The following is a 16,484-nucleotide window of genomic DNA, read 5'->3' as shown; positions in this document are numbered from 1 at the left end:
GCCAGCACAGCCGATGCTTCGGGGGTGTCCTGGTCGCCCTCGGGTGGGAGCGGGGAAGCCGAGGATGGAGGGGATTGAGCAATGGCCGATCCCTGCCAAGGCTCAGTGTCCAGCGTGGGAAGCGCAGCTCCTTCCATCCAACCCTGCCCTCTCTCCACACGCTGTTTCTGGCTCTCATTTCTTTGGCAGAAAATTCACATTCTCATCCCCTCTCTCCTCCCCTCAGCTCTGGCAGCTCCTTTCCATCACTTCCCCACTTCTCCTCCCGCCTGTGGGCTGGGAAGGGCCCCTGGAGCCATTGAGGAGACGCTGCTGTGAAAACCTTCATCCCAAAGGAAGAGCCAGGAGCTGCTGGTCCTGCTGCAAGGTAAATGTGGGCCCTTTGTTCCGGCAGGGAAGAGAGAAACTCTGCTGCTGAAACTGGGGGAGCAGCCACTGCTCCTTGGGAATGGAGGGGGCTGGACTGAGCTTTCCCCATGAGATTTCCTGAAAAAGCACTGGTCCTGTTTTGAGTGAGATTCCTGCTCTGGCATCCCCTCCAAAGGAGGATTTCTGTGGGGCTCTGGCTTTGCCCCCACTGTGGGCTGGCATTTCCTTCCCTGTGGGGAGCCCCAGGGCCTGTTCAGGCTGAGTGAGTTCTCCTGTCCCATGGGATCTGCAGGGATCGCTGATCCCTGTCCCCTGCAGGGACACCCACGTTGCTCTTGTGCCTCTGGGTTGGAGGTGCTGGTCCCCATCTCAGTTGTTCCCAGGGATGTAAATCCACACCCGGGGTGAGAAGCAGGGGCAGGTGTTTGGGGTTAACTCCTGGAGGATGAGCTTTGGGAGTGCCAGTGGTGGTGGCACGTCACGGCGCTCTTCGAGTGGTGCCTGTGGTTGGGCAGATAAGCAGCAGCTTGTCCGGGCTTCTCCTTCCTGCCTTTCCTTCCTGCCTTCCCTCTGCTGCTCCCTCTCCTGACTGGGATTCCTCCTCCTCCTGCTCCTCACCCCATGGCAGCCATGACTCCCAGGGCTCTGCTCAGGCAGGGGCTGTGGCCGTGGGCTCTGCTGGAGAGTGGAGCTTCACCTGCACAAAGGTAATTCCCTGCAGTGTCTGGGGGTTTATCCATCCATCCATCCATCCATCCATCCATCCATCCATCCATCCATCCATCCATCCACGGCAGAGCTGCTCCCGCCCTGCTGGGAGCTCCGGGTGCAGCAGAGGCACAGGAGCTGTCCCTGGCATGTGGAGATGCTCTCACTGGGGACAGCCAAGGAGTCACGGGCCCCGGGCTGTCCCGGGGGAGCAGGATGGAAGTTGTAAAAATCCCTGCATTGCATCTCTTGAAGTTGACAGAGGGGAGGGTTGGATGGGATATTGGGAAGGAATTGTTCCCTGGAAGGGTGGGCAGGCCCTGGCACAGGGTGCCCAGAGAAGCTGTGGCTGCCCCTGGATCCCTGGCAGTGTCCAAGGCCAGGCTGGATGGGGCTGGGAGCTCCCAAGGACGGTGGAAGGTGTTCCTGCCCGTGGCAGGGGTGGCACTGGATGGTTTTTGAGGTCTCTTCCAACCCAAACCAGTGTGGGATTCTGTGATGTAGCTGAATTCCCTTTTCAGTGTGTCCTTACAGGGAGCTCTGAACAGCTCTTTTATATTTGTTTTCTTCTTTAGTTTATGTAATTTCTAAAGACCTTTAGAAACTGGAATTTCAAACCTGGCCAGAAGGAACCAGTCTCAGGGGCTGGAGGGGGCGGCAGCCCTGGCTGAGGCTGACAAAGGAGCTCTCTCCCGTTCCTGGGGGTCTCACCCTCATCCCTTGACACTTCCAGGCATTTATTTTTCATTCTTGCCTTAAGCCTCTTCGGGGAGGCTCCTTTCAGAGCCCGTACTCTGACCTCCGTCCTGTCTTCCCTCTGGGGCTGCTGCTGCTCTTTGGACCGTGCCGGGCGGTGCCGGTGCTGGGGCGGTGGCACAGGTGGCACCAGGAGGAGCTGGCACCGGCTGGAGGCAGCCAGGTCAGTATGGGGTGAGGAACCAGCTCCCTGTGCGGGCTCTCCCAGAGCCTGCACACAACAGGGAGGGCTCCCCAAAGCTCTGGGACAGGGGATGGAGTGTCCAGGCTGTGTCCAGGGGCTGTGGTCCAGCCTGTGCTCGGGGTAAAGGGCTTTGGCACCTCTGGTCATGTGATTTAAAAGAGATCAATCAGAACTGTGGAACTGCTTGGGTTGGGAGGGACCTTAAAGCTCATCTCGTTCCATGCAAGGACACCTTCCACTATCCCAGGGTGCTCCAAGCCTCATCCAGCCTGGCCATGGGCACTTCCAGGGACAGAGCAAACACAGCTGCTCTGGGCACCCTGGGCCGGGGCCTCCCCACCCTCACAGGGAGGAATTCCTTCCCAATATCAAGTCTAAGTCTCTTCTCCTGATGCCTCCAAGGGTTTTGCTTGGAAGGCTGAAGTGAGATGATGTGGTTGGGGCATCTGCAGCCCCACTGGCTCTTTGGAGAGGTGACAAAGGGACAGGTGTCTCCTGCAAAGACCCCCAGGGCTGTTCCCGGCACTTTCTCTCCTAAAGCCGGTGTCGCTGCCGTGTGTTCCTTTCACACAGGTCTGTTTTCCAGAGGACCTTTGGCTCGGCCCCTGTGCCAGGCCCCGGCCCCGGGATGCAGCCCGTGGCCCTGCAGAGCCTGTCCGAGCTGGAGAGGGCCAGCCTGCAGGAGCTGGCGCTGTTCTGGCTGCAGGAGAGGCTGCTCGTGGGGCACCTCAGTCTGGACAGAGGTACAGGAGGGACAGGATGGGAGGGGATGGGACAGGAGGGAGGGGAGGGAGAGGATGGGAGGGGGGCTGAGACTGAGCCATTCATGCTGCTCACCCCCGCACCACAGCCCGGGGTGATGGTTGTGGAAAGACATTTGTGACACTTTTTGGTCCGTTTTATTTCTCATTCCTGCTTCGTTCTGAGCCCCGAGGGCCTGATCAGCCTGTGGAGGGGTTTGCGTGTCCACAGCAGTGTGAGAACATGACCCTCCAAACCCAAACCAGATGTGACAACTCAGCGAGGGCTCCACTGGGATTGTCTGAGTGCCCTTGGGATGGGACGGGATTTGCTGATTGGATCCACGTCCAGCACTAAGTCCCAGTGCTGGAAAGGGGCTTGTGGGACAGTGGGTAATGCACTGGGACATTGAGGGTGGATCGGTTTAGGAGCTCCACAGGAACCGAGCACAGAGGCCCTGTCAGGGTTGCCAGGGCTGCCTGTGTCCCCCATCAGCAAACCCAGAGAGCTGGGGTTCCTCAGACTCCTTCCCAAATTCACTTCTTACCCCCTTGATGTGCCTCCTCTGCCCTGGGCCATGTCCCAGCATGGCAGGGGATGCTCCCAGCTCACCAGATCTGGGGCTGGGGGGTGCAGAGGGAGCTTGGGGGTCTCCAGCCCCCCTTCCCCTCACAGCAGCCCCAAGGATGGAGGCCCCAGGTCTCTGGAACCTTTCCCAGGGACGGAGCATCTCCCAAAGCCCAGCCTCACACCGAGCACCAAGCACCTGAGGGGACACCCGAGTTTGGTTTCCCCTTAATATTCCGAAGATTTCATGCCATGAAATGGCTTCATGAAGAGTCCAGCACAGCTCCCCTCTCCCTCCCAGAACTCCCAGTTGTTCCAGGGCTGCAGCCCCAGTCCCTGGAGGACTCTGACCACAAACATCCTGATTCCTTTTCTGTTTTATTTCGGGCTGTTGTGATCCCACTTGCAGTGACACCCTGCAGCAGCAGCTTCTCTAGGGACCAGTGCAGTGCCAAAAACAACCCCAGACCCCAATATTTCCTTCCTGGTTGGTCAGTGTGCTGCTGGATAATTTATGTTGGCTTCCACACTCATGTTCCTCATTCCAGCTGTCAGAGCTTTCCTCTAAGGCTTACAAAATAACCCAAACAAGTAGAAATAAGCTGTTCCTAGGAAGAGAATTCCTCAGGAATGAGGAGTATGAGCCAGAACAGGGGGATGTGTCCTGGAAGGATTTAGGGTGGGCAGTGACCGAATTCTCCGTTCACTGCCGCTGGATGTGTGAGGTGGGAGTGCTCCAGAGCAGGATGGGATTTGTGATGGTGTTTTGTACAACTTTGTGCTCCATAAAACATTCCCCAAAGCCTTTCTGGCCCACACTGCTCGTATGGTGCCTCCATCCCTTCACTGGGGGAGGACGGTGCCCATCTCTGGGAATGTCCATCTCCAGGGCTGCTCCCTGGCCAGCTGCTGCCCACCACGTGTCCCGGGGGACTCCTGGACCCCCTCGGGGCTGTGGCTGTCACTGCAGTGTCCCCAGGCTGGAGGCTGCAGCGGGACAGGGAGCCTGTGCTGAACCAGCCCCAAAATCCTGGTGCTGAACCTTGCCCTTCTCCTCGCAGATGGCTCCAAAGGCATTAAATCCATCCGGCAGAAGCTGGAGAGCTTCTCAAAGGAGAGGAAAGGTGAGCAGCCTCTCTGCTACCCTGCTTTGGTCCCTGCTCTCAGGGGAACTGGTGATTTTTGGTGGGGTGGGAGGTGCCCGAATCCAGCAGGATGCTTCATCCCAGGTTGTTCTGCTGTTCCTGGGGTGGCACGAGCTCCATCAAGCCTGGAAGCACAGACAGATGTGTGGAATACAAACCTGCATTTCCGAGCTGTACACCTGGAAATGTGTCTCTCTGCCCATTTTGCCCCAATCTTGCTGCTTCCAGTTCTATTTTATCATCCCTTGAAGGACCTCGGTGACAATCCCAGGGCACACAGAACCCTAGAGCAGAGCCAGGTGGGAATGAGCTTCCCCACACCAGCACTCAAGGGAACGACTTACATTGATGCCTCCTATTTTACCAAATGGATTTGTGGCTCTGCTCCGGGTGTGAAACCCCAGGGCAGTGCAGAGGCTGGGGGTGAGGAGAGCCCTCCTTGCCAGGGGGGTGGACAGGGACAGTTATTTGGGAAAAATGCCACCAATACTGAGACTTTTCTTGAGCAGACGTAGCCGAGGCAAACTCTGTAGAGAATTGGAGGTTAGAATTTGGGAAAGTGATTCATAAAGCTGTTGCTTCATAGACCCCACAGCATCTTCATGGGGCTGTACCCAGTTAAAGAAAGGAGAAATTCCAGGAGAAACTGGGACAGGCTCCAGCAAGCACACTGCTGAGAGCAGCTGTCCTTGGTGTCTCGTTCCTCTTCCTCCAGCACCCCATTTCCCACACCATGCCCTCCCCGCTCGTCTCTTTGGCACCCGGGGTCCCAGCACACCTTTCCTGCTCTCCAGGAGGAGCAGCTCCCTTTGGGCTTGCCTGGCTCCTTGGGAATGCACCACCGGCTCCAGGTGCTCCCAGGGGCAGGAACACTGGGCTGCACAGAGCAGCTCCCTCAGCGGCGATGCCTTTCCCTCCTTCCCTCCCTCCCGTGTTTCCCCAGACTGCTCTCCCCACACCTTCGGGGTCCCACTCCCCCAGGTCATCGCCAACGACCGCGCCTGCCGGCAGCTGCAGGAGGCCGTGGGGAAGAGCCGCCGGCTCTGCCTGGAGGTGGAGGCCACGGTGACGAGATTCCGGGCTCAGAGGCAGCGGAGATTGGGAACGGGCACCAGCTGCATCCGGGCACCCGACGGGGGCTTCCCAGAGGAGCCTCTGTCCCCAGCGCTTCTGGACAAGAGCTCCTGGAGCCAGCGGAGGGTATGGTCCCCAAAATGGGCTGGGGTGGTGCTCTGGGATGGGGGGTCTGAATTCAGTGATAAATGGGATTTTCCGGGATCTTTTCTTACTGACTGAGTCGGTTGTGTCCCAGGCTGGGCCGATCCCAGTCTGTCCTCAGGGAAAGGGTGATGCCCCCAGTCCCCTCAGAGATGGACTCTGAGGAGTGGGAGGCTTTCACTAGCGCAGCTCTTACGGAGCTGAGGTTACCAGGGGACATTTAAGGGTCCAGAGGGCAGGGAGAGATGAGATACGGGGAAGGAATTGTTCCCTGTGAGGGTGGGCAGGCCCTGGCACAGGGTGCCCAGAGCAGCTGTGGCTGCCCCTGGATCCCTGGCAGTGTCCAAGGCCAGGCTGGACATTGGGGCTGGGAGCTCCCCAGGACGGTGGAAGGTGTTCCTGCCCGTGGCAGGGGTGGCACTGGATGCTGTCCTTTCCCAGAAGCCCCTGAGATCGCGGCAGTGATGGTTCTGTGGGGTCATTCCTGCCACCTGCAAACCCCCTCTGCCCCATCGCAGGGGGCCATGTCCGTGGATTCCATCACAGACCTGAGTGACAACACGTCCGAGCTGCTGGAGGCACTGCAGCTCTCACACCCGCACGAGCTGGACCCTCGCAGGAGCCGGGGCAAGAAGAAGCCGCTGAGCCTGAACCCCATCAGCTGGCAGGTGCCACGGATCGTGGACAGGTGCTGCACTCACCTTGAGATGCACGGTAAGGGCTGGAAAAGCTCCCGGTGTGGTCACTGGGACATCCTGGCCTGGGCACCCCCAGGGTGGGAGGAGGCGCCTGGTTTAGTGGGCATCGTGGGAGTCACCCGAAGGTCGGACTCAATGGTCTTGGAGGTTTTCCAGCCTTAATGATCCTGTGAGTCCTGGGTAGGGCATCTCCCAAAAAGCCTCCTGTGGAGAGTGCCCTGGGCTGGATGCAGCGCCAGAGGGGAATGTCACTGAGAGGGGAATGTCACTGAGAGGGGAATGTCACTGTGTGTGCCAGTGACCATCTCCTGGGGCCTTAACTCCTGCTGCACATCCAGCCTTCACTCACAGTGACTGTAGGGATGAGATCTCCTCCCTTCCCGCAGACAGCCCAAGGAAATTTCATGGCTCCACAGCCTTTCCTTTTCCTCACTGCCTGGAGAAGGGAGAGCCATGCAGGAGGAGCCCTGCCACGGTGCCGAGGTGCTCCCAGGAGCAGTCAGGGTGGCAGGGAGCTGTGGGAAGGCACAGCACTAACCTGTCTGTCCCCCAGGGCTCCACACAGTCGGCATCTTCCGCGTTGGGAGCTCCAAGAAAAGAGTCCAGCAGGTAAAGGGAGACACTCTCTGCATCCTCTGGCTGTGCCTTGTCAGGAGATGGGGATGGATAGAGCTGACACTGGTGTGGAGAGGTCTAAAACAGACCAGAACCAACTGTGATTTTCCTCCTCCTCATTTCTTCCATCTCCAAGCTGAGGGAAGAGTTTGACCAAGGGCTGGATGTTTTCTTGGATGAGCATCAAAGTGTTCATGATGTGGCTGCTCTGCTCAAAGAGTTTCTGCGGGATATGCCAGATCCCCTGATCCCCAGGGAGCTCTACGGCGCCTTCCTCAGCACAGCCAGTGAGTACCTGTGGGGCAGAGCCTGCGCAGTCGCAGGAGGATTTGTGCTGGGGGCACCTTAAATCTCGTGGGCACCTCTCACTAGGTCAGGTTGCTCCCAGTCCTGTCCAACCTGACTTTGGACTCTGCCAGGAACGGATCCTTCCTCACCACCCTTCTTTTCCAAAGCCTCTGGACAGCGATGGGGTGGGTGTTGTGTTGTCTGGCACTGACACCTGCAGTTACTGTCATCTGTGGGTTTGGTGGGGGCTTGGTTTGGTTTCTTAAAAACTGGATTATAAAAATCCCTCTGGTCCAGGACAATCTGACTGGGGCTGTGCAATATCCAGTATCCTCAGCCCTTGCTGGGTTCCCCATCCCGTGGGATGAAGGGTGGGACAGCAGCCTGGCTCATTCCCACACACGTGGAGGAGGGCTGGAGGTGCCTGCTGGGCTGGGAGCCCCACTGACCGCTGCCCTCTGCCCAGCCATGGAGGGGCCGGCACAGCTGGACACGCTGCAGCTGCTGCTGTTCCTGCTGCCCCCGTGCCACAGTGACACCCTGCTCCGGCTCCTGCGCTTCCTGGGCGAGGTGGCCCGGCATGCTGAGAGCTCCCGGGACCCCGAGGGCCGCGAGGTAAGGCTGATCCAGGGAGAGCTGCACGGGGAAAGGGCGCTCGGGCTGCTGCGGCTGGAACTGAGCAGCTGCAAGCCTGGGTGAAGCCTTTGGGAAAAAACAAATCCTTCAGGGAATCTCGGGATCCCTGAGGTTGGAAAAGGTGGGAGGGTGAGGCAGGTGGGAATGGGATGAGTGTGTGCTCCAGCACCTCAAACCCTTTGTGCTGGCCCTGCCACCAGCTCAGAGAGGACCTAACTGGACCCAGACCAACATCTCGCCCTCACCTTGCCCTTGTGTTCCTGCCCTGGGGTGCGTGAGGGTATCCTGGGACATCCCATGCCAGTACATCCACAGTCCACAGGTTCCTGTTGTGCTTCCCTGTAGATCCCTGGGAATAAAATGACAGCTTCCAACCTGGCTACAGTCTTTGGTCCCAACATCCTGCAGAAGGAGAAGCCTGGAGAGAAAGATGCTGGTGCCCTGAACTTTGAGGACAGTGCTGCCATAATCCTGGTGCTCCAGAGGCTCATCGAGCACCACCACTCCCTGTTCATGGTACGTGGGGCTCCTCAGGGCGGCTCCTCTGGGCCCTCCTTCCCTCTGAACTCTTCCAAGAGTAGCAGGGGAGAGGTGTGTGGGGTGTGACACCAACACGCTGGGCCTGTGACCACATCTCATCCTGGAGCCCTTCCAGTGCCCTCGGCTGTCTCTGCTCAGCCTCCTGCCAAGAGGGGCCCCTCGAGTGACGTGGCTGTGTCTCCCCAGGTCTCTCCAGAAATGCAGTGTGACGTCCTGAGGAGGCTGTTCCAGACAGACCCCGATGTCATCGAGTACCTGCTGCGCAGGAAGTTCCCCGACGTGCCGTAAGTGCCCAGGGGCTCCTCAGGGCGCGGGGACAAGGACAGCGCACCCTGCTCATCGTCCTGCAGATTTCTCCTTCCTACACTGCTTCTGGCCAGGAGCTCCCCAGCAAAAGCCCTTCCCACCCCAGTGTTCCCATCCCTCTGAGCTCCCAGTTCTCCCTGTTTCCTCCCCAGCCTGTGCCAGCTCTCTCCAGAGCTCTCAGTATCCACACGGCTCCTGTCCAGCCCCTCCCCTGCTGCTGCCTCTTGCTGTCACACGCTGATGCCTGCTCCATCACCGGCCTTCTCCTCCATCCTCCATGTCCACGTTTCCATGCAGTTTTTGCCTGCCCCGTGTGTCTGTGGGTGGCTGCCAGCTCTGTCCCTATGCCCACATTTCGGGTGCAAGGTGGGACAGCAGGGCTCAGAACTGGAGCTCGTGCCCTTCCCTGTGGTTGGGTGGCTAAAAGGATCTCGTGTCCCATGAGCTGGGTCCACCACGGCACCTTCAGCAAGCACGAATTGTCCCGTGGGAAGGGTTTTCCTGGACCACAGGCCACTTCCATACCAGTTTGGATGGGGCTTGGAGTAACCTGGTCTAGTGGAAGGTGTCCCTGCCCATGGACTAGATGGTCTCCAAAGTCCCTTCCAACCCATCTGTGCCACAGCTTCTTGTCTGCCTTCACCTTTCTTTCAGGGCTGTCTGGAGATGGCAGCCTTTGGGACCTTTGGGATCACTGCTGGAGCCCGTTTGGGAGTGCAGCAGGCAATAGAAGCATTTGCAGACAGCATCTCTGCCTCTTTTTGTTTCCTTAGGAGCCCAGAGCGTGAGGATCCTGGGGAGGACCCCGCTCTGTCCGCACTGCCCGGCTGGACACGCAGCATGGAGCGAGGCTCGGTCTCCTCGGAGCTGTACAGCAACGTCTCCTTCCTAAACCTGGATGTCGGCATCTAGCGAGCCCTGGCCAGCCCCTCTGGACAAAACCAGGCAGCTTTTCCCAGCAAAACCCAGTCCCTGCCTCGCTTTGGGGGCAGCCCCTGCGCCTGTGCCGTGGGGGCAGAGCTGTGCTCGGGGCTCAGCTGCCAGGCTGTCACCTCCTCCCTGCAGGCCCAAAGGCTGCTGTGCCCTCAGCACAGCCCTCCCTGCCCCCTCCTTCCTCACAGGACTTTGGGGATTGGGTTTCCATCCCTAGAGCTGAGGGCACTGGAGCATCCCTCTTGGGAGGAAAGGCTGAGGGAGCTGGGACTCTTCAGCCTGGAGAAGGCTGAGAGGGACCTTATCCATGTACCCAAATGCTTTTGTAAGGGCCTGGAGGGACAGGACACAGGGCTGCCCACTGCCAGAGGGCAGGGCTAGATGGGATACTGGGAGAAATTCTTCCCCGTGAGGGCAGAGAGCCCTGGCACAGGCAGGGACACCTTCCACTGGACCAGGCTGCTCCAAGCCCCATCCAGCCCGGCCCTGTGGCCTTGGACATTTCCAGGGATGAGGCAACCACAGCAGGGCACTTTTGGGGGTAAAACAGCACTTCTGCAAACACACCCAGGCTGGAATGATTGGCAGAACCACAGCACAGGGAGGGAGGGGGTGTTTAAAGGGCTGAAGCTCCATCACTTGTTCACTCCATGCAGGTTTTCCTACGTTCACGTCCAGAGCTCGTGCATGGATCATATCCCATGGTTGTAGATGATCTTTAAGGTCCCTTCCAACCCAAATCCTTCTGCGAGGGGTGGAACAGGGAATTGCAGCTGGAGCCAGCGCCCCAGGAAGCTTTGGGCTGCTGGAATGGTCCCATCACAGAGCCACGGCTTTGGGCACATCTGGTAGCTCTGAGGGGATCATGAAGGACTGGATGAGCCTTTCCACGTTGCTGCCTGAGAGGGAGGAGAGATTCCATGTTCCACATTCCACCACAGCCTGCACCCAGCCCTGGTCTGAAGGCACCCAGACCTTCTCAGGCGCCCTGCTCAGGGCTGGGCTCTTTTTCTGCAAAGGTCCCTTCCCTGCAGATGGGTACAGTTGGGATGGGTGGGGAAGCATTTCCCGGAGGAGCTTGTGCTGTGAGATAGCTGGTGAGACCCCCTGGGAGCTGATAAGCTCCAGAGAGCAGCAGAGCTGTTGAGTCTGGAGGAGCAGATAAATTTGGGACACCACGAGGCCGCGGAAGGTTCCAGAGGCCACCGGCACAGTCGAGTGTCAGCTGTGAAACCAACACTGTGTCCAGCCACTGCTCAGGGTGGGACTGTGCCCGCTGCAAGAGCAGCCCCCAGACTCTCAAATTCCTTCCTAGGGTGGGCAGGCCCTGGCACAGGGTGCCCAGAGCAGCTGGGGCTGCCCCTGGATCCCTGGCAGTGCCCAAGGCCAGGCTGGACACTGGGGCTGGGAGCAGCCTGGGACAGTGGGAGGTGTCCCTGCCCATGGCAGGGGGTGGAACTGGATGGACTTTAAGGTCCCCTCCCACCCAAGCCGTTCTGTGATTCCATGACTCTAGGACGGGGCAGGGGCGCTGACACAGGAGGCAGCTCTTTGCAGGAAAAGTCCTGTTGAATTTCACGTTCCCAGCACCGGCGAGGGGGCACGGGGAGCTCGCTGGGAAGCGCCAGCTTCCTCTGTTTAACTGCCGCCCCACAAACGTGTCTGCAGGGTGTTTATCCCCGGCAGTGCGTGTGGGACATTGCTGGAAACTCCGCTTGAGGGCAGCCCGGCACCGGCCTGGCCGCGGCCTCCTCCCGCCGCCGCAGAGCCCCCGCCCGCCCCGGAGCCGCCCCGGCGCTGCTGGACACGCAGGGCTGGCTCGGAGCTGTTCTGTTCCAGCCTCACGAAATAAACCCCCTCCCCAGTCGGTGGCGAAGCTCATTCATGGAGCCTTGGCTCCGCTCCGGTTGGCTTTTGTCGCGCTCCGGGTTCTGTTCTCCGGGGCTCTTTGCCCCTGCAGGCCTTGGGGGTCACCTCAGAAACAATCGGGGAGTTTCTGTCTTGGTCTTTCCTGATCCCCAGTGAGGGCACAGGAGGGGCTGCTGCTGCTGGGGCTGGTGAATGCTTGGGGGTGTCTGCTGTTGTTGGGGCTGGTGGCTCTCGGGAGCTGGTCCCCGTTTGGGGGTGGTTAATATTTAGGGGGTCACTGCTGTTTGGGGAGTGGTTTTTAGCACGAGCCCCTCAGCACCGGTGGGGATTCACAGGCAGAGCCAGGCCTAGGGCTTGTGCGAGGGGTACAGCAGGGGATCTGCAGGAGTGGGATCGGCTGCTCCGATTCCTGAGTGAGTTTAGAGCCAACAGCAAAGAAAGCAGAGCCCCTGCTCATCTTTTTATAAACCCCTGTGTCTCCCTCGCGCTGCTGACCAGGATCCAGGGCAGTGCCCAGACACAGCTCTGGGCTTGACAGCTCTCTGGGAAACCGGTGGGAGAGAACCGTGGAATCGTTGAGGTTGGAAAAGCCCCCCAAGACCACCAAGTCCAACCACAGCACCTACAGTCCACCCTAACCCCTGTCCCCACGTGCCATATCCACGCAGCTTTTAAATCCCCCCAGGGTTGGTGACTCCACCCCGGCCCTGGGCAGCTGTGCCAGGGCTGGACAGCCCTTTCCACGAAGGAATTTTCCCCAATACCCAACCCGACCCTCGCCTGGCACAACTTGAGCCCGTTCGTCGCTCGTTCCCCGGGAGCCGAGCCCGGGCCCCGTGTGCCAGCTCCTGTGCGGGGTTTGTGGGGAGCGGGCAGGGTCCCACTGGGCCGGAGGGGTGGTTTGGGGTCAGGGGGGTGACCCCGGGACTCCCCGGGACTCCCCGGGACCCCCGGACCGCGCGGCCGCTGGCGGGCGGAGCCTCCTGAGCCCCGCCCCCGGTGCGGGGCCAAAACCCGCGGCACCGGCACCGGGAGCTGCTGCTGCCGCCGGGACCGGAGCGCAGGGAGCCGAGCAGCCGGTGAGTGCCGAACCGAACCAGGGACGCCGCCTCCTCGGAACCCCCCGCCCGCAGGGGCTCCGCTCCTGTGTCCCCCCGCAACCTCCGGGCACCCCGGGAGCGGGATGGAGCCCGCGGCTCCCGCACTGTCCCGGCCGGGGGTTGTGCCCCGCTCCGCTCCCTCCGTGTGCCGCCAGGCTGCCCAGAGCAGCTGTGGCTGCCCCTGGATCCCTGGGAATGTTCCAGATGAGGTTGGACAGGGGTTGGGGCAGCCTGGGACAGTGTAAGGTGTCCCTGCCTGTGGCAGGGGTGGGATGGGATGAACTTTAAGATCCCTTCCCACCCAAACCATTCTGGGATTCTATCAAGTCTGTGTAGGACCTTACTTAGGATCTTACTGGGTCGGGCCCCAGGCTCAGCTATGGGTTGAGCTGGAGGAAAGGCTGAGCTGTCCGAGGAGCTGGATGTGCTCGGACCAGAGCTGGCCACTGCCTGCAGAGACGGGACCTGGAGCCTGGCTCTGTCCCATCCCAGCCTGGGCTGCTCCCAGGAGGCTCTTGCTGGCCCTGCCTGCCCGGTGGGCACCACAACATCCCTGTGTTGCCCCCAGCGATGGCTGAGGAGCTCAGTGAGCTGCTGAGGGAGTTTGACGAGGTCATGGAAGACTTTGACCGGGGCCCTGCAAGTCAGTACCAGCAGCACCTGGAGGAGCTGAAGAGGAAAACGGGACAGAGCGTGTACGACAGCGGCATCGATGAGCTGGAGAGTGAGTCCAGGGCTGGGGGACGGCATCCATGAGCTGGAGAGGGACTCCAGGGGTGGGGGATGAGGAGCCCTGGGGCAGGATGGTGTCTGTCAGGGTGGGAGCTCTGTGGTTCCTCCATGAAAAAATCTTCCTGCTGATGCTGCCTGACTCATCTGTGGTGGGCTGGATGAGCAATCTGGGAGGATGACCGCTGGATACTTGCCCAGGACCTGCCAATATCTACCAGGGCTCCTTATGCCAGGCTGGCTGCTGCAGGAGAAGCTTGGGATAACCAGGAGCTTGGAGGGACCCAGTTCCCTGTAACAACCCTGGCCTCATAACTGTGCCCAGACAACCTCTGGTGCTCTTTGACCTGACAAAGAAACTCAGTTCCATTTTTCCAAGCATTCCCAGAAGCAGGGGAGGAGCAGATGGGGTCTCCAAGAATGTGCCACCCTGTGCCATGGGCGTGATCGGGCCCTGTTCCTGCAAAGTGTTCATCAGGTGCCTGTGCCCAGGGCCAGTGACTGATGCTCTGTGTCCGCAGGTGCCAGCACATCCCCGGGAAGCAGCCTCAACTCCAGTGAGGAGCACCTCAACACCCCAGCTGACACCTTTCCCACCAAAGGTGAGCCTGGCCCCATCCAGAAGGGTTTGCAGGGCTTCCTTCTCCATGCTCGACTTGCCTTGGCAGTGACAGGCAGCCCTGGATAGGGGGGTGCCAGTGGGGCCCTACAGGCTGGGAATGAGCCCGGCTGTCCTGGCGGGAGCCTGGAAGAGGCAGAAGCTGGATTGGGATTTTCCCAGTCGAGGCTGGACTGGCTGGGACAGAAACAGCTGGAGCAGCTGTGTCAGGTTGGGGTCTTTCCTCTCCTCAGGGAGAGGGGAAATGGGAAGAGCTGACCGTGTTTTTCCCCACTAGCAAAGCTTGGAGACACGCAGGAGCTGGAGGAGTTCATCGCAGACCTGGATAAAGCCTTGGAGGGTACGTGCCCAGCCTTGACCCCTGCACGTCCCATGGGTGGGACACCTGGGCTGGCACAGCCTGGCCAGCACCTCCTCTGCCTGGGGGTCCCTGCAGGGGGCTTGGGACTTGATTTTGGCTGCAGTGGTGGAACCCTTCCATCTTTTCTTCTGGGGAGGGGCTCGTGGATGTCACCTCCCTCTTCAAGCTCTTTCAGCTTGGGAAGAAATTCCATGGCTTAAGTGTCTTTCCCCTCTGCTGCCTCAGTTTCCCCAGATGAGGTGGAGTGCTGGTGCCTGGGAGAGGGGACTGGGGGCATGGAGGCCAGGTTGGTCCTTGCAGTGAAGCCCAGCAGCACAACCTGCAGAGCTGCTGATGTTTTTGGGAAGATGCACGGGGACCTGTGGCCCTCTGCCCGCATCCTCCCTCCAGCTGCTGCTTCAGAGGCTGCTCTTTACTTGGGGGGTATATCCTAACCCTGTGGGAACACCCCATGAGGAGGGAGGAGAGTGGGTCTGTGTGGTGGCAGAGAGGGCAGTCCCAGCCTGTGGGTCGTGCTCGCCTCCTCCAGTTGTTTCCCTCCTGATAAGAGCCCGGGGGTGTCCCTGGGAGAGGGGGTGAAGCTGTGCTGGGTGTCTCTGGCAGCAGCTCTGGAGAGTTTGGCTGCTTTGCTGGGGAAACTGAGGCAGAAGCCACTTCCTCTCACAGGGGCCCTGCATGACAGGCTGGAGGCAGAGAGAACCCGATTAAAAAGTACTTCCCCCCACGCAGACTGTGAAGGCACAGTTCTGGTATCTGTTCCCATCCCTGGTGTCCGAAATGAGGTGGCTGGTGGGAGGTGTTCCTCTGCAGGCCCCAGCCGTGCTGGGAGGGAGGGAGGCAGGCAGGGCACCAGAGCTGACCCCCTGCCCAGAATTCCTGCTGCAACCCTGCAGAGTGTCACCATCTTCTGTACTGTCCTGCAGAGATGTGAGCCGTGCCTTGGAGTCTGGCGAGGAGCAGCCCCAGCCCTGAGTCTCCCTGATGCTGCCTCTGCTTCTGCACCCCTGGCTGGGGTGGGGACGGCTCCTGGGCCGCGCCGGGGACAGGGACGGGCACTGGGGACGGATCTGGCCGTGGGACGATGGTGGCCAGGCCCTGCCAGCGCCAAGAGAGCACAGCCCTGGGCAGGCAGCGGGCCCTGCCCTGCGCGGGGTCTGGTGGCTCCTGGGACCGAGGGGTTTGGGGGGAGTCTGGGCCGCTGTTGAAGCCCCCACAGTGATTTTTGGGAAGATCAGCTTGCAGGGTGTCAGCGTGACCTCGGTGTCCCCCCAGGCCAGGAAGCCCTGTTCCTTGGTGGCATCTGCCACTGCTGACCCTTTGCTTTGCATGGGGAGCCCCAAATCGGGCCCCTCCCTGTCCCCCCCATGCCTCTGCCCCACTGCTGCTGTAAATACTGTAAAAAAGATGTTCTGTGCTGTACAGAGGGGACGTGTTTCTGTGAACAGGATTTTAAACCTCTGCTTGTCTGTGTCCATCTTACTCCCTTTGGCAGGGGTGGGAGCAGGGATGCCCTGGGGCTTCCAGCTGGTGGAGCTGGCGCTGGAGAAGGGGGAGACCTCAGGGAAGCAAGCTCAGCAGCACATGCCTGGCTGAGGAGGAATAATCAGGAATCCCTCGTCCTCCCTTCCCCCTGGTGCTGGGACACTGTGGGGTGGGAGAGGTGCAGAGTCCGTCCCTTTCTCCATGTGCTCAGGGAGAGGGGCCACTGCCGATCATCCTGCTGGGGTGGATGACACTGCTCCGGGGGTCCTGCTCCCACAGGGAGCTGCCCTGGCGCCCCTTCCTCTGGATACTGCCCCTGGCAGCGGCCCCAGGAACCAGGCCCCCGGGATGTGGGTTTGCAGCCCTCTGCCATCTGGGCTCCGAGTGAGCTTTGGCTATTGAGTGGTTTGATGGGTCCCGCCGGGATTCCCCCCCTGTCTTTCCCCCGGGGGTTTCCCATCCCCGGGAGGTGCCACCCTGAGCACCGGGATAACAGAAGAGGAACCTGCGGCTCTGCTCGTCGCCCCTCTCCCTGTGCTCTCCTCCTGGAGCAGGATCACGTGCGGCTCTGCTGCAACTTGTCCGAGCAGCAAATGGCCAGTTCCAGGCTCTTCCCTCGG

At 60.2% G+C, this 16,484-nt stretch overlaps 2 protein-coding genes across 2 annotated transcripts; both read left to right on the top strand.

Annotated features, from left to right (window-relative positions):
• The first annotated feature begins 232 nt into the window (after positions 1 to 232).
• Positions 233 to 11,526, top strand: ARHGAP36 (Rho GTPase activating protein 36). Its single transcript, XM_069014968.1, has 11 exons — positions 233 to 367; positions 2,591 to 2,760; positions 4,387 to 4,449; positions 5,414 to 5,670; positions 6,207 to 6,402; positions 6,940 to 6,995; positions 7,138 to 7,288; positions 7,756 to 7,904; positions 8,271 to 8,441; positions 8,652 to 8,749; positions 9,545 to 11,526. Exons 2-11 carry the CDS (start codon positions 2,646 to 2,648, stop codon positions 9,681 to 9,683), a joined length of 1,395 nt encoding a protein of 464 aa, XP_068871069.1. The 5' UTR covers positions 233 to 367; positions 2,591 to 2,645; the 3' UTR covers positions 9,684 to 11,526.
• Positions 11,527 to 12,596: 1,070 nt separating this feature from the next.
• Positions 12,597 to 15,841, top strand: LOC138110628 (regulator of cell cycle RGCC-like). Its single transcript, XM_069015771.1, has 5 exons — positions 12,597 to 12,652; positions 13,242 to 13,397; positions 13,924 to 14,004; positions 14,299 to 14,361; positions 15,306 to 15,841. The coding sequence occupies exons 2-5, from the start codon at positions 13,244 to 13,246 to the stop codon at positions 15,311 to 15,313; spliced, it is 306 nt and encodes a 101-aa protein (XP_068871872.1). The 5' UTR covers positions 12,597 to 12,652; positions 13,242 to 13,243; the 3' UTR covers positions 15,314 to 15,841.
• The last annotated feature ends 643 nt before the right edge of the window (positions 15,842 to 16,484 follow it).

This window comes from Aphelocoma coerulescens, chromosome 4A, assembly GCF_041296385.1.
Source record: "Aphelocoma coerulescens isolate FSJ_1873_10779 chromosome 4A, UR_Acoe_1.0, whole genome shotgun sequence".
NCBI classification, from domain to species: domain Eukaryota; kingdom Metazoa; phylum Chordata; class Aves; order Passeriformes; family Corvidae; genus Aphelocoma; species Aphelocoma coerulescens.
The sequence above is the reverse complement of the archived record's forward strand: the minus strand, read 5'-3'. Positions and strand labels throughout refer to the sequence as shown.

Coding starts and splice junctions, on each gene's coding strand:
- ARHGAP36 (XM_069014968.1), top strand. CDS start 2,646: ATGCAGCCCGTGGCCCTGCAGAGCCTGTCCGAGCTGGAGAGGGCCAGC. Junction 7,905..8,270: donor GGGACCCCGAGGGCCGCGAG/GTAAGGCTGATC, acceptor GCTTCCCTGTAG/ATCCCTGGGAATAAAATGAC. Junction 8,750..9,544: donor AGGAAGTTCCCCGACGTGCC/GTAAGTGCCCAG, acceptor TTGTTTCCTTAG/GAGCCCAGAGCGTGAGGATC.
- LOC138110628 (XM_069015771.1), top strand. CDS start 13,244: ATGGCTGAGGAGCTCAGTGAGCTGCTGAGGGAGTTTGACGAGGTCATG. Junction 13,398..13,923: donor CGGCATCGATGAGCTGGAGA/GTGAGTCCAGGG, acceptor CTGTGTCCGCAG/GTGCCAGCACATCCCCGGGA. Junction 14,005..14,298: donor TGACACCTTTCCCACCAAAG/GTGAGCCTGGCC, acceptor TTTCCCCACTAG/CAAAGCTTGGAGACACGCAG.